This window comes from Triticum aestivum, chromosome 4D (genome assembly GCF_018294505.1).
Source record: "Triticum aestivum cultivar Chinese Spring chromosome 4D, IWGSC CS RefSeq v2.1, whole genome shotgun sequence".
Classification (NCBI taxonomy): Eukaryota; Viridiplantae; Streptophyta; class Magnoliopsida; order Poales; family Poaceae; genus Triticum; species Triticum aestivum.
The window spans coordinates 462809090-462826005 of NC_057805.1; the positions used below are offsets into that span (position 1 = coordinate 462809090).

The 16916-nt window shown below is 41.8% G+C and overlaps 1 protein-coding gene across 13 annotated transcripts; it reads left to right on the forward strand.

The window, feature by feature from the left end:
- The first annotated feature begins 3839 nt into the window (after nt 1–3839).
- Nucleotides 3840–10680, forward strand: LOC123098631 (GDSL esterase/lipase LTL1). 13 transcript variants are annotated; one of them, XM_044520668.1, is made up of 9 exons: nt 3844–4515; nt 5111–5238; nt 5340–5582; nt 6225–6315; nt 7214–7343; nt 7712–7803; nt 7888–8021; nt 8202–8267; nt 8352–8396. In XM_044520668.1, the coding sequence occupies exons 2-5, from the start codon at nt 5158–5160 to the stop codon at nt 7219–7221; spliced, it is 423 nt and encodes a 140-aa protein (XP_044376603.1). In that variant the 5' UTR covers nt 3844–4515; nt 5111–5157; the 3' UTR covers nt 7222–7343; nt 7712–7803; nt 7888–8021; nt 8202–8267; nt 8352–8396. The 13 variants fall into 13 exon arrangements, 11 of the variants coding, with proteins under 11 accessions (XP_044376608.1, XP_044376609.1, XP_044376610.1 ...); XM_044520665.1 differs by having other exon boundaries at nt 7888–8005; XM_044520670.1 differs by having other exon boundaries at nt 7888–8005; nt 8202–8238.
- The last annotated feature ends 6236 nt before the right edge of the window (nt 10681–16916 follow it).

Sequence of the window (16916 nt, forward strand, 5' to 3'; positions counted from 1 at the left end):
GGTGGTTGTATGTGTAATCCTTATGTGAATTTCCTTATTTATATTTTGCAAATTAATTAACATTATGCCGTTTCACCATGTCCTGTCAAAAGGCAAATTTTGGATTTACACTATCTGTTCAATAGTTCAATGTCAGTCAGGAGATAAATTGATGCATTCCCCTTTTATGTAGGAATCAGCATGTTGCTCATAGCAACACACATGCATTGTGACATGTTGCTCGTAGCAACACATATGCGTTGCACTCGATCTCTTGCCTCCGTCCAGTCTATGTATGAAGGAGGTTTTATAAATTATTTATTTGAATATTTACAGATCAACATAACGGATCGTTCCTTTTCGGTTTTAAATAAATTACATGACCAACTGCCTCCGGTCTATATGTGAAAAGGTTTGATAACTTCTTTATTTGGATATTATGATAAAAGACAATGTCTACTAACATTTCTTTCAAAATAGAAGTACTTTTTTGTCGGTTTCTTACATAGCAGATGGGATCATTCACCAACACGCTCAAGCCGAAGATGCGTCCCGCACTGTAGAGAATGAGTGTTCCTACATTTTGGACAGTGGCCATATTGTAGAGATTGTAGCAACATGCAAATCTTGGGTGAGGTGTCCCTTTCATGGTCATATTGTATTTAGCATGCTACTAGGGTTCCTGGAACAAGCATCTGTTTTTGTTGTACCCAGTAACTAGATTATCATTAATAACAATAGAATCTTACATAATATTTGTATTGCCAAATGTATTCCTTGTTTGTCGTGGTGCTTAAAAGAGATAAATGCCACATTGGTAATGTGAACTTGCTGTTAATTCACAAGTTTACTTGATCTCCACAAAGTACATGTATTTAAACTCCTTATTTTCCTATGAGATAAGAATGTAGTATCCTTTTGGATGAAGGCTGATATTATGTTGGGCTGTTGGCGTGTCCCTTGAAAGCCATGCTATACACCAGTCTTGCCTGAAATAATAGAAGAAGTACAGGGTAGCTAGATGTACGTGGAGATATCCTAGGAAAATGAGGAAATAAATGTAAAGGGTTTCTTGAGGAGCATATGTTGTGTCCTAAGACAAAATTCTTGGTTGCTTCAAGAAACCTGCCGGCAACATGTTCCCTTCCTAGACCACTGTTAGCAAAGTCAAACACCAAGACATTTCCTAGGTTTGTCTGCAACTTAGTGCTTTTTTCAACATAATATTTGTTATCGTCATGTGTTGTCCATTATGGCAGCAAAGTGATGGCAACACTGTATGTTACAACATGGCAATGGCCTAGTAGACATCGGATCTGCCTTCTTGGCTCGGGGGGTACCACGGGCGGTGCACACCTCCTCCCCCTTGATATCGACACAAACACGAGGGAGGGGATCAAGGCGGAGTGCGGGATAGTTGGCCCCACGGACGGCGCACACCTCCCACTTGATATCGGCACGAACACGAGGAGGGGGGATATCAAGGCGGAGTGCAGGCTAGTTGGCGGGGGACTCCTCCTTGGTGGTCTGTGGGAAGTACGATATGAAGGAGAGATGACACTAAAGCGAAGGTGAGGTGGGCGTCATTTCGGTTTTAAAGGAGAGGGCTCCAATGAGAAATGTCCCTCTACGGTGGAAACCGAGTTGGAAAGGAAGAGCCCGGCAGGAAAAGGGAAGGGCGCATCGTGGGATGGGGTTTTTGTGTTGGACCGATGCAGGGAAACCAAGCTGGAGGGGGAGGGTCCGGACAAACACATTTCTCCCTCACATATGGGCTGGATTTGGAGGAGCCTGAACTATCCAGATGGTTGAATTTGGGGGAGCATGGTGGGCGCCCGTTTGATGTCCAAACACGCCTGAATGTATGAGGGAGCATTGAGCTTGACTTTGAAGAAGATCTTAATCATTTATTTGATTCATTTATGTGAATCGTAGCCCGTAACAACGCACGGGCCTTCTACTAGTCTTTGTTAGATAATTACATATTTTTTGCGGGGTAGGTAATTACATAATTAACACGCAAATAATATCCTACTACTAGCTAAAATATACATGCAATCAATATGCTGCCTAATATCAACATGCATTGCACGTATGCACACATTTACGAGTTTAGACAAGTTCTTGTTAGCCACAATTTTTTTGGGATATTTTATTTGTAACTTGGAAACAGAGCTAAATGATATCCAAAGCCAAATCGTTGCTACAAGGTCCAGCACACAGGCCCGAGTTTCACTCTGCTACAACACACGGGTCTCTCCCTCCACAGCCTAGCACCGACTGCTGCTAGTTTATCAACAACACTATTTCAAGTCCTTTTTTGAACAGCCTATTACAGGTCCTTGAACGACATATTTTTTAGGGACGTTCTTTTAGGCACGTTGGTCACAGGCAACATTTGTGTTCTTCTACGTCGGTGGCTAAAAAAAAGATTAACAATCAGCAGCCCGATCGCAGCTCATCGGCAGCCACTCGGGCCACAGCAGCCCGGTTCATGAGAAGACGCCTGAAACAGTGGCGCTTTTAAAAACCATTATTGATAATGTTCGTGCAGGTGAACGAATGACAAAATCGTTGCTCCAGTCCAATTGCAGCATCTTTACCGAAGTCTTTAAAGTATTTCTTCAAGCAAAGATTGTTACCGCAAAGAAGGTGTTTTCAAGAGGTGTCATTGTAATACTTAGTCATAGGAGTTACTTTGTATTTTCTTGGATCTTAGATCCAACTCAGTGTACCTTTAATTGTTATGAGTATGCATAAAATTACAGGTGTTTCTAAAAAAAGGTTTTGTGAACATTCCAGAAGATTGTGCCTGTGTTTTTTTGAGTTTCTTCTTCTTTTTTCTCTTTAGTCTCTTTAGTTTTTTCTTCCTGTTTTTTTCCTATTTTCCTTTTACTTTTTTCAGATTTTTTTTATTATCATTTTTTTATTTTTATTCCTGAACCTTTTTCAAATTCAGAAATATTTTCAAATTCATGAACTAATTGAAAAAAATAATTCGGAAACATTTTTCTAAATTCTTGAAAAAAATAAAAAAAATAATTTTTAAAAACTAATTGACATTTCCAAAATTCATGAATTTTTTCGAAATTCACAAACTATTTTCCTATCCACGAAATTATTTTTCAAATTTGTGAACTCTTTCACATGATGAACTTTTTTCCAATCAACAAACATTTTTTCATCTATGTTTTTTAGCCCATAAAAACCGGAACTTGGTCTGGTTTCTCTGAACCAATAGAAAGTGAGCAAGCAAATTTGTCTACAGATCAAGCGAGCGAGCGAGCCGGTCTAGCGATCAAACGAGCGAGCGAGCGAGCTGGTTTAGTGATCAAGCGAGTGAGCGGTCGAAGGGTGCTTAATGGGCCGGCCAAACCGAGCGTTCACATGGGCGTTGACGTGCAAAAATCATTGACGTAAGTGTTCGGAGCAGCGTACCTTTTGACGTTCATCCGGCCTGCTTAGGTCGGCTAACGAGGTGAACGAGGGCCAAATAAGCATTGGGTCGATGGTGGTTCATAAACGTAAATCTGGAGCATTGAAGATCCAATAGGGTGGCTAAGGGTACCGAATCGCTATGGAAGCTTGAGTCTCACTATTATAAATCTCTACTCCTAATGTCTCAGTTGGTAGTCTCCGTTCCAGGTTTATTTTCGTCCCACCTCACTCGGTTTATTTTGGTACCTTTTTGGTACCTCCTCCCACCTCACGCTGACCCGCTATGAACCGAAAAAACCACGTACCGAGTCCTCCACCAGCCCCCGCGCTTTTCATTTTGTAACCACCGATCGCGCCCGAGACAAGCGACGAAGAAAAAATCTACGAAAATTAACCAGCGATAAAAAAACCTGCGGAAAAAACCCGAGAACGAATCGCACGAGCGAGGCCTCCTGCCCTCGAGCGACCAGTCGCACGCACGACTCGCACACCAGATCCCTTCGCCGCCGCCCTCCATCCCTTCGCCACCGCAGATCCATCCCGCCGCCGCCGCCGCTCCATCCCTCTCTTCCCTCCAAGCTTGTCACCGGCGACGAAGCGTACGGCGCCCTGCGGTCGTGATCGATCGCCTCCAGGAACCTACCACGCGCGCCGAGGCGAGGGCCTCGTGGACTCCGTCCGTCGCCGCTTGGCCGACGACCCCGCCGCTTGGCCGAGGACCTCGTGATGGATCGATTATTTCTCAGCTTTGGCGCATGCAGTACGGCAGCACGCCGCGCGCAGTTTCCTTGGATTCTATTCCATCTCTTCGCGTCTGCTTCCTCTAATTGTGAGTTTTGGCTGTAATGCGTTTTACAGATTCCCATCTACTGTACTTCCTATGTAGTGCATATCCCGTTCCTCCTTTTACAGGCTTCTCAAATCATTCGTTCGTTCGTGCTGGTCATCCTCCTACATCTGTCTGTCTCGCTGTCCGATTGATTAATCGTGTTCATTGGGATTTAAAAAGAGGAACATGGATTTTTGTTGGTGACTTGTAAGCAGCAACAAGATCTTGCAATTTCTAATTTTCTAGCCATCCACGTGAGTACAGATCAGGTACCTTGTTCCCTGCCTTGCTTTGCATTTTTTATTTAATCAGTAGTGTTCATAATTTCATCTGTCATATGTGTTGTTTGCTACTTCCATGCCTTGCTCCAGTAATTAGCAAGACTGCTCCTAATTTGACAGTTTTTAGAATAGATACAACTGCTTCGAATTACGAGGAATTAGCTTTAGTTAATGTTAAAAAACCAGAATTAGCTTTAGTTAATGTTAAAAAAAACAAGTGAAAATTTTAGGATGATAACAATTTGAGTGGGCATGAAAGTGTACCTTGTTTACCTAATATTCGAAATATAGGTGTCGATGACAAGATCACAAGAGCGAGCAACTTTTACCTTTACTGTTTATGATCCTGTTTTTTCGATAGGTCACATGTTTGCAACATAGGTTACAGTGTACCGAGTATCTTTTGGCAAGAAAATGGTAATATGAATGCTCATATTTTATGTGGCATTAGGGCCCCTTTGTGTTACCTAGCCCCGGGCCCCTGAAATCTCTGGACCGGCCCTGCACTACGTTATCCTCCCCGCTGCACCATTTCTCTTTCGGTTGGGAGAGTAGTTCTTGACATTGCCACATGTTTGATCAGGCGAGTACCTCGGGGCAGAGCCCGCGCTGCCGTACCTAAGCCCCTACATGCGCGGCGAGAACCTGCTCGTCAGCGCCAACTTCGCATCCACCGGCGTCGGCATCCTCAACGACACAGGCGTGCAATTCGTAAGCTCCACGCGCACGCACACACACATGCTCGAATCATGTATACGTATCTACAATAATGCAATGGAGATGACAATAATGTTGTATGTGTGCGTGTGCAGGTGAACATCATCAGGATCGTCCAGCAGCTGCAGAACTTCCAGGACTACCAGCAGAGGCTAGCGGCGTACGTCGGCGAGGACGCGGCGAGGGAGCGCGTGAGCCAGTCGCTGGTGCTCATCACGCTTGGCGGCAACGACTTCGTCAACAACTACTACCTAGTGCCCTTCTCCGCTAGGTCCCAGCAGTTCAAGATCCACGACTACGTCCACTTCATCATCTCCGAGTACAAGAAAGTCCTCGCGGTAATAATAATTAACCTCTTCTCTTACTTACCACTAATCAATTCCCAAACATGCAATATTTCTGCTCCAAAACATAATTGCATTTGTAAAACATGATTAGCATTCAAGGTGAAAAATTGCCAGGACGTTTTTTGTCTTCTATTTTGTCAGTATGGTGCACAAGAGTGGTAGACCTAAAATTCCCAAAATTAGACAGGGAAATGAAATGTTTGCTGCATGCCGGCTAGAACAGTAGTGGAAAGAGATGAGTCTGTAGACTGCCTGCCCGCCTGCCTGCCTGATATGATGGTGAGAGAGATGGGTGGTAGCACCGTTGAAGTCATTTTTGTAGTGGAGTCATTTTTGGGTGGTATGTTCAGCAAGCAATAAACTGACACGCGGCCTGTAGTGTTCTGCACGCCGAAATCAGAAGCACACACTGTTTCTGGTAAGAGTTGGCCCATGAAGCGAGAAACGATTTTATTCATGGTTGATAGCCACTTTGAGTAACTGTCTGAGACATCTTCACTGCGGAGGCCTAACCCTAATGAGCTATTGCAATATATTATGCAGTACCCTAATTGTTCATTACTAAATTCTAACTGCTTGAATTCTGATTTTCATTTACATCTTAATATTTCAGTGGAGTTTCCTACATTGCAGGGTGATATGGATGAAGGAAAAGAGGCCAGCAGTGCTGGGCTAAACAATTCAGGGAGGTATTGGATTGGCCTCTGTAGAAACTATGGTAAAGGTAACTTGAGAGTGCACTTTAGGTCTTTATTACATTTCTAAAATGGTTGCTTATAAGTTTTAGCTATCCTATCGAGTAAATCTCAATCTCTCATGGTTGGGATAAACTTTCTCATAATGCATTCATCTATATATGTCAGAGAGCTAAATTTCTCATAGTGTCGGAGAAAGAAGGTTTGAATAATATTTTCTTCACATGTGATCTTATTTTCATTCACGCAATACTAACTAATCTATCCAACCTATTTGTTCAAAATAGACAAAGGTGAATACTCGGGTAACAATTTGTTGAGCAAACCATTCCAATAATCCTATTTGTTTCAGGCATAGCTAGAGTGTATTACAACAGAAGAGTTTCTTGTGCTGATACTTGAAAATCTGCACTCACCTAAATAATGAGCCCCTGCACCTGTTTATCCACCACATGTATCCTGATTATCAAAACAAAGATACTCGGATGCTTGACAATATTGTTACTGAGTCTAGAAATCTTGTTACTGTGATTGTCCACCACAGGCAACCATTCTTTGACTTTGATTGTTACTGAGTCTATATGGTTATAAAAAATAATATCGTGTGAAAAATCTTGCTAGCTGAACGAGGTTCCTGGAAATAGATTACATGCTGAAGCCTAGAAGTAAGCAATTAAAGTGCATATGTACTTGTAGACAGAACACGTTCTTGATATCTTTGATTTTAAATTGTAAAGGTATTGTCATTTCTAGGACCACGTACTCATCTGCTATGCATTACTTGGCTTCGTGCTCTGTTGGTGCTTTTCTTGATTACGAAAAGGGTAGAACAGAGTGTTCGCATTCGCTGCTTTATAGCATATTTTTTAATATGATTTTGGATATTTTGTTTCCGTACTGTACCTTAGTTTGGGACTTATTTTGCAGGCACCTAATCTTGGGCCCCTAGAAGAAGGAAACTCAACATGCATGGTTCCCATTAGAGGCAACCAGACCGTTGTTGAAAATATTGATGATTCCTGTTGTGTATTCTCAAGGAATGGTCAGGTTTAGTACTGTAAGTATTTTCTTGTTAAATATATTTGGGTGGTGCCCAAAATGCAGAGGTGAAAAGCAAGAAACATAAAACTACCTCTGAAGAAAAGTTCACCACGCCTCCCAGAATGTCACCCTGCTTAGTTGAACGGAAGTTTAATGATATTTAGTTTAAGTGGAAAATTGATCAAATCAGCTCATCTAACCTTTGTAAACTAGGCAACTGAATCATCTCATCTCGACAAAGTTCAGTACATGGTGAAGATATTAGAGTTTGACTAATTCTCTTGAAAAATGAATCACCTCTCACCTCTCAACTTGCGTCGCGGGGCTAACAAAATATAGGTACATGGTGAAGCCAAGTGACACTCTTATTTTTCTTTCATACAGGACCATTGCGGTGCGTAGAAGAAAGGTGCTACTTTCACTTAGTTCTCTCAGTTCTAAGTTGGGACTGCAAAAATTTGAGGATTTCCCCACATGTGAGTTGCCTTGATTAGTTTTGGTTTAGTTAGTGAAATGAACTGGAAGTAACTTCTGAATTTGTTTGACTTTGGACTTGCTAGAGACCTGAAGTTTCTGCTTCTAGCATTTCTCTTTTGTAAGCAGCATGGCAAACCCGGTTTCAAAGCAAAAGACCTGAGGAAGAATGTGGATTGATCACTGTGATTTCAAGTCCTTCAGGTGATTGATCACTGTGGTAATTCATTCTTTTGTCAAAATTTGATTACAATTGGGGTTGGAGGGAAGCAACAAAATTCCTATCCTGTAATAGACGTTTTTGGTGTGTGACTTGATAGTTGTTCACGTCGATACAAAATTTCATTCATGTGGTTTTTTAAGGCATTTGAATTTAACATTCTTTTTATGTTTGTCTAAGAGCTGGAGCTGTTAAGACTTGAGACAGATATATACAGGTAACAGGGGCCTACAAGATCCAATTCATGTTAGTTACCTATAACTCTATACCTAAATGCATCTTTCATAATGTTATTTCTGTAATTTATAGAAGTAAACAAATTCCTTACAGGTTTGACAGTTCGTCAAAATAAACAAGTAGTATTGATGGGTAAAGGTGGGTACTGATTTAGTATGAACAAGTCTGCATGTTTTAGAACTTCTGTATTTTCTGAGTTTTCTTTCCTTCATGCATTTTCCGAGCTTATGTATTTTTTGAGTTTTAGCAAGCTGAAAATATGGCGCTTATTCAGAAATGTTGGCATATCAATATCATGTGCTTGCATATGTAGTATCCAGAGAAAAATGATGTGCAATGATGAATCCTGACAATCTACACACACATCACTGTATTTTGTTCACTTGCTTGCTATTTCTGGACTATTATTGATGGAGCAGCAGAAGAGGCTTTTAGTGTTATAATATATGTTCGACTTATAAATTCAATAGCTGAACAAAACTTTCAAAAAGATTACTTTGACTGACTAACGTATGGACATATATACCGCGTGTTATCGTTTCTTCTTCTTCTTCACTTAACTACATGTGAAGCTGAAGCTGAGCCAATGTGCTTTTCCAGAAGAAACTGATGCACATCAATCAAACGCCAACCCACCTGCTATTGGCACTAAATGAGGAAGGAAAAAGAACATTGTCCCTGAAGGCTCGAGACACACAAACAGGAAACTGAGTTTGGGAAAGGTGGTTGTCTCCTTGACGCACACCATGGTGCCCTTGTCTACTCTCTGTCTTCTTCCTTGCACAGGTATTTTATTTCAAGATTTCGTAAGTGGTCCGCACTGACAAATGAAATACGCAGAAAAAGATACTTATGTTGTTTTGTTCTTGCAGACACCTTATTTACTGGTAGTAGGTTCTTTCATAGCATTTTTCGGTGGAGTTGTACTGGCATCTTTGACTGAAGTTTCTTTCAACTGGTTAGTTATAATCTTCCCATTTCTGAAATTTCAAAGTCAAATGATTGGGGAATGCATCACACTATCCATTAGTTCAGTCAAGCTCAAATTATTGGCAATTGAGTTAAGTCTTATATTTATATGCCTGTAACACTCAAAACTTTCTAAAATGAGAAGTGATATGTTAATTTTTGAAGAGACTGTGATTATGTTACAAGCATATACATCACTGGCAATGCGAAAAAAACTAATTATACAGTTTCCCGTTATTTTAGCTAAAATAATGGAGCACATTTAATTTAATTTTATTTGCAATCTGAAGCCTTGGTTGTACTTCAGTCTCTGGCAATTGGTTTATTTCTTGTGGTCAATTTTGGAGCAGATGATGGGTTGTTGGTTGTAGTAATTTGATATTTTAATGATTATTCATATCAATGATTATGCTTGGCCCCATGAGAAACACACGAGGAAGAAACGATTGTGAGATAGGGAGGGGAATAGAAAGATGACGAGGAGATGCATTTATCTACCACATGTCAATTGTCTATTACTCCCATATCATATAAATAGAAATCCAATATTTTTGTTTCTTGTGAAGTTGGTTCACTTTATTCCCTTCCTGTTAGAGTTGATGCTTGAGATCTAGGGCCCAAACAATTTGTGACCATAGACTGCTCAGAGTTGTCCTATTTGATCTTCAAGTGCAACCCTTCCATTGTTCTATTGCATCTCTGAGCCATATTAGCATACATTTCTAATCAACAATGAACTACCGGATTTACTTCATGTCAGTTGTTACTATCTCTTAGAAATTCTTTCTGCATTCATCATATAAGCAATTAAATTCACTATCAGCAAAGTTCACTGCAAGTTTGCTGCACAATTTTTATTTGATAGATACACGTGAGATTATTATTTTTCTTTACGTTTGTTGAATATATGAATAATTCATTTGAGAACAGGGACAAAACATGACAAGAAAGGGGAAGAACTAACCTACATGGAGCTTGGTCAAGGTCGCCGCTCATGTTTGATGGCATTGTTTCTGGTTCCACCGACGTTGTCGATGCCTGTTACCTATGGCCCCTTTGCTGCTTTCCTCGGTCGGGCGTGGTCCATCAGCCACTGCATGCAGACAATAGAATTTAGGCCAGCAATTGTCGCTTATCTACGCTACAGATCGACCCATAGACAGGGAAAGGAAGCGATGGTTGGTGGGGAGAGGAGCCGGGGGACGTGTTGCGACGGGACAAGAGGCGCAGTGGCAGGGAGAGAAGGTGAAGACTACGCCATGTGAGTTGCTGATGTTGTGCCTTATGCGGTGGGGATAAGGGATGTGTGATGTGCTTGTGTGGTGAAAGGCGAGGAGTGGCTTTTCCTTTTTGCGGGAGGCTGTTCATTTTTGTCTATTCTATTTTTATATTCAAGATACATACAATTATTTATCATCATTATAATCGAGATAATAAATATTTATTTATTCCATTAATGTGTTGAGTTATTTTGTTTTTGACTTTAATATGCTCTATGGAATGGTAAAAAATTGGTCCATCCAATTTACAAGTTGAGTACTCTATGTTTGCACGTTCTTACATTTTCATGTGAAATCTTCATGCTAACTGTATGAAGTACTCATGCAGGATGGTTACAAGTCAACGAAGATTTTTTACTATAATTGCTCAAGTACTGTGCGAAGGAAGCTGAAGACAATATTCCTGATATTTTAGGAGATGTAAGTGAAGTGGAATAATGAAAATACATTGCACCAAGTACATTTTTTGATTGTTAATGTAAATTTTTTCTATACATGTGAAATTGGAAGTGCATAGCTTATGTATGCAATCAGAAAAAAAATTAAAGGCCCGTGGCAACGCACGGGCATTGTACTAGTTTAAGATAAATCGTAACTAAAATAGACTCAAATAGTATTAACATACGACCATGAGCAATTTCAGAAGTGTCTACGTGATCATCGAGGAGCACGTACATAGGATTTAGGGCTTTCTATTTTGGTGCCTCTGATTTTTTAGTTTTACTCAGTTTTGCTATGCCACCTTCACGTTCCTCACTTTTCCCCTCCTTACTAGGCCCCGGCCTCGCAAATGCCCAAATGATGCATTCCGTTGGGTAAAAGCCCATTTACCGTTACTTGGATGACATCCTAACGAGTGGGGCCACCTCAAAAGTGTGCCATTGACGTCGCATCCCAGCCCGTGGACACAAAACTGGACCGAGCCAATGTGACATGTGTGCGTATCTCCTTAAGCGCGCTCGGTTGGTGTTTTAAGTAATTGGGTCGATGTGTTTAGCCCGCATGAACAGTGTCGAATACCTTTTTGCAATTCTAGTCAATTTTATAAATTCATAGAACAATCTTTTTAAATCCAGTTGAGTTGATTCAAGTTCATAAATTCATCAGATCTTCAGACCTATTTAATATCCAATTTTCATAATTATACATGAAGTTTTTCTATGTATCTTTGATTTAAATCTATATTTGATATATATAGGACTTCTACTTCTTTAGAAGTTCCTAATCAATTCCTTATTGATCCAACTCTAGCAAAAAAATGTCTATAAATCCCTATTTTACCTTACTAATTTAATAAAAATTGCTCACAATTTTTAGAGAATATTGTATTTAAAAAAGAACACTAAAAGATAGCTTTCAAAAGACGGAGTTTCCAAATTTGTTACAATAAAAATCATTTTTCAACTGCCAATAAAGGTTTTTTGGTTAAGCAAATAGCACAAATAAGACGCAAAAATGTACTTTTGCCAATTTCATCATATTTCTGCTACTTGCTTCACAGAAATCCCTAGAAATAGTGAAGGATTTGGCACAAACTCTAGCACATTTGCAGTTCAAATTTAAATTACTTTATGTAGATCTCTAGAAATAGTGAAGGATTTGGCACAAGTTCAAATTTGGCAATTTTGTGAAGGATTTTTTTATTTTATGGTATTTCAAGTTTACAATTTTTCCTACGAACAAGGGAGTTTTCAAAATAGTTCATAATAAGGTGACCATATTTGGCACAAACATGGGGCTCAACTTGTGTGATGTAATGTTATTTGTACTTTGATGTGTATTGGTACACACTATGTATTCCCGTCTTTCTGTCCAAACGTGTTCTTGATTTGTGGTATTGAAACTTGTGTGATGTAATGCTATTTGTACTTTGATGTATATTGGTACACACTATTCAAATTTGAGCCGAAATTCAAATTTGTACTTTGATGTGTATTGATGTTCCAATGCTTTATCAAATATCATGCACTTGAGGTGATCAATCCGAGGACTTTTGTGAAGTAAAACTCGTAGTCATGAAAAATGAGCTCCAAAGCTAGGGTAAACAACATCAATTATATGCAAGTTTTTTTCGACCTTCTCTAAATGAGCGAAAAAAATCTTGGCATCAAGTGTGCAAATATAGGGTTCATGCCCAATGTGGGATCGTTTGGACAAACTATGTCATGCTTAACCCTAAACCCTAGCTCATCTCCCTTGAAAACAATGCAACCTCATTCATGATAGCTAAGTTCTGTGAAGGGATTTTCATGAAAATATCCGTATACCAACTTCCTTATTTATCCTAGCAACTTAGTCACATAAAAACGATGATGTGCACAAGTTTCATATTTCTCTATTTTTTTGAATTACTTATGCTCAACCTTAACCCTTGAAACCCTCTCAAAACCCCTCAACCCCCCACCCCCTGAAACCCCGCACCCTTTCATGTCATTGGATCGCTATGTGTGGACAGTTTGGATTAGGCGTTAGGGTTACGCATGGCTGATCCACGAGAGGCTGGTTCTGTACTTGATTGGCTGGATTCGATGGGGTGCTCCATGGCTGGTTTTGCGACCTGATTAGCTGGCTGGCTTGGAGAAGGAGCTGAAGTGAGTGGCCCACCTGGCATCGACAACAAAGGGGCAAGCGATGGTGGCCGTAGTGGGACCCTTGTGTCAGCTAACGTCAGGTGATCTCGGGGACCAATGGCTTGCCGAAAAATCACGGCGCTGGTGCAGCGAGGCTGCAACGGTCTTGAGGAGTGGTGCGTTCAACATGATGTCTCACTCCGCGTCGATGGGAGGCAACACAGAGACCAAGGGTCCTTCGAGCAATTCGGGTGATGACCTTAGGCGACGACGGACGATGCTCCACAACGGACTGCTACAGTGCTCAAGAGGATGTGGAGGAAAGGGGCAAATGATCCTAGGTTGACCATACGCATGATAGGGTGCTTGGAGAAGGTGTAGGACGGCCGTGACAATCGAATGGCTAGACACGGATCTCGTCGGCCACGAGGAAGACGACATCCAGGGTGGCGAATGGTGGTGACTCGATTCGATTTCTTTAGCTAGAAGGCGTGGGGAGGCAAGGCGAGAATGGATAGTGGTCTGTGATGCTCGGGGCTAGATGGAGATGACTGAATCAAGGGCGGCGACCTTCAGCCAGAGTTGGGGAAGGAGAACGCTTCAGCGGCAATTTTGGGATGCTCACACTTGATTCATTGCATGGGGAAAAGAGGAGGCGCACGGCGACGTTGACATGGTCAATTCTTCTCAGGAATGACAAGGGAAGCGCCACGACGACGAGATTATCTAGGCGCTCGGGAGATCGTCGAGAGAGCAAAGAAGAGGAGGAATGGCCAGGGGGCTAGGGATTTTTTTTCTATTTCCATTTGTAGAATTGGTCCCACATGTAAGAGAGAGGGGGATGGGTACATTTATTTTTAGCAAGGGACCCATTAACTGGTCAGCATTTTTAGCGACCCCACCTGTCAGCATTTCATGTGGCCCCACTCGTCAGAAACTAACCCAAGTAACGTTCGATAGGTTTGACTAGACGGAAATGCTCCATTTAGGCATTTGTGAGGATGGGCTCGAGATAGATGGGGAAAAGTGAGGAAAACTAAGACGGGTGGGTAGAACTAAGTAGAACTGGGGAAAAGGGGGCACAAAAATAAAAATCCCTAGGATTTATATATCGGATTTACATCAGAATATATGTAAGAACCTGAATACAAGCCACCTACATATGAATGTACTTGAAGACCTGCTCTTAGTGCGTAGTTCGGGGACATGTCAGTGAGGGCTGGTCGTCGACAATGGCACAACCTGGGTAACTGCATATGAAAACGTTGGGTAATTGGCCGTCACCGGCTCACTCTTCTTGAATCCTTGCCGTGACGTGAAATGCTATAGATGCAACCACCGCTGCATGTTGGGTAGCTCAGTCGCGAGAATCATAAGGGTGTTGTGGAGTATCTAGTTAGAGTGAAGTTTGTTTCAAACCTCGAATTCATACGGCTCATCAGAATCGAACCCTAACCATCCAATCCCTCGAATCAACAATTTATATTCACTGATCCTGGTTAATCCGAGCCCGAAACCCATTTAGACCAGTTTGATGCTCTAGGAAAATAAACGATCCAATCGGGATCACTCTCTATTTTCACTAATTGCATGGGTTTGCATGTCATATTCACCTTCTCTCCTCAAATTTTCCATCTCTCTTCACCAGAAACCATGGTAGCTCCTTGGAGCATCTACAACCGGACCCCTCAAACCGTCCCTAAACATCCAAGCTGATAGCCCAGTCACCGCGCGCCTGGTCTCAAAATGGACACCATTCGCCCCCCACCCCCGCTTATATCTAGCCCAAACGTTTGTGTTATCCAGCACCCCAAAACCTAGCCCATATGTGGGGCGGATATGAGGACGCCCGACGCATTCGTCACGTAAGACTGACATGCGAGACCCATGCAAAACTCTGTCGGTCTACTGGCTTCCTCCCCAGATTTTCTAAGAATGCATTCATGCCGCCGCTTCATCTAGCCGACCGAGGAACAAATCCAGGTATTTAAGCTGAGCAGCAAGGGAAACCATAGTCGTCCCAATTTCCCTCCTCCGTAGTCCTCCCCCACGACTCCCCCCGTCTTCTTCGCCTTCGACTTCGACCTCGCCGTCGCCATCGTCCAGAAGAAAATTACCTATTATAAGATGCTCACGCCCGAGTGCCGGGTGGAGATCGTCGTCGACATGCGCTGCGCCGAAGAGCATCATCTCGCTCAAATTGTTGTGGAGCAAGAGGACGTACCGAGGTAGGATGAGGTGGTGTTGAAGGATGAGGAGGAGACGCCGGAGGACATGGAGTCGGAGGTAGAGGAGGTCATCCATAGTCCTTTTGTCAATATCATGAGATCATCCGAGAAAAGAAGGTGCACAATCAACTGGGATTGTGTAGGGTTACTAATTCTGGAGGAAGGGGGCCTGGACAACCCCTTCACGAAATCTGAGGTATGGTTGGCCGTGCTTGCTGATACGTCTCCAACGTATCTATAATTTTTTATTGTTCCATGCTATTATATTATCTATATTGGAAGTTTTATATGCATTTATATGCTATTTTATATGATTTTTTGGACTAAACTATAACCTAGAGCCCAGTGCCAGTTTGTGTTTTTTCCTTGTTTTTGTGTTTCGCGGAAAAGGAATATCAAATGGAGTCCAATTGACCTGGAAATTTACGGAGATTATTTTTGGAAAATATGAAAAATACTGGAACGAAAAGATATCGGAGAGGAGTCCCGGGGCCACCACAAGGCGTCCTTGTCGTCACCTCATGGGCCCCCTTTACTTGTTCCCGACGCCAACACCTCCTATAAATCCCAAAAACCCCATAACAAAACCGAGATCGGGAGTTCCGCCGCCTCAATCCTCTGTAGCCACCAAAATTCAATCGGGGCCCTATTCCGGCACCCTGCCGGAGGGGGAAATCATCACCGGTGGTCATCTTCATCATCCCGGCGCTCTCCATGACGTGGAGGGAGTAGTTCACCCTCGGGGCTGAGGGTATGTACCAGTAGCTATGTGTTTTATCTCTCTCTCTCTCTCGTGTTCTTGATTTGGCACGATCTTGATGTACCGCGAGCTTTGCTATTATAGTTGGATCTTATAATGTTTCTCCCCCTCTATCTTCTTGTAATGGATTGAGTTTCCCTTTGAAGTTATCTTATCGGATTGAGTCTTTAAGGATTTGAGAACACTTTATGTATGTCTTGCATGTGCTTATCTGTGGTGACAATGGGATATTCATGTGATCTACTTGATGTATGTTTTGGTGATCAACTTGCGGGTTATGTGACCTTGTGATCTTATGCACAGGGGTTGGCACACATTTTCGTCTTGACTCTCCGGTAGAAACTTTGGGGCACTCTTTGAAGTTCTTTGTGTTGGTTTGAATAGATGAATCTGAGATTGTGTGATGCATATCGTATAATCAAACCCGCGGATACTTGTGGTGACATTGGAGTATCTAGGTGACATTAGGGTGTTGGTTGATGTGTGTCTTAAGGTTTTATTTTAGTACGAACTCTAGGGTTATTTGGGACACTTATAGGAATAGCGCAATAGATCGATCAGAAAGAATAACTTTGAGGTGGTTTCGTACCCTTCAATAATCTCTTTGTTTGTTCTCCGCTATTAGTGACTTTGGAGTGACTCTTTGTTGCGCGTTGAGGGATTGTCATATGATCTAATTATGTTATCATTGTTGAGAGAACTTGCACTAGTGAAAGTATGAACCCTAGGCCTTGTTTCATAGCATTGCAATGCCGTTTTCGCTCACTTTTACCACTTGCTACCTTGCTGTTTTTATATTTTCATATTACAAAAACCTATATCTACTATCCATATTGCACTTGTATCACCAT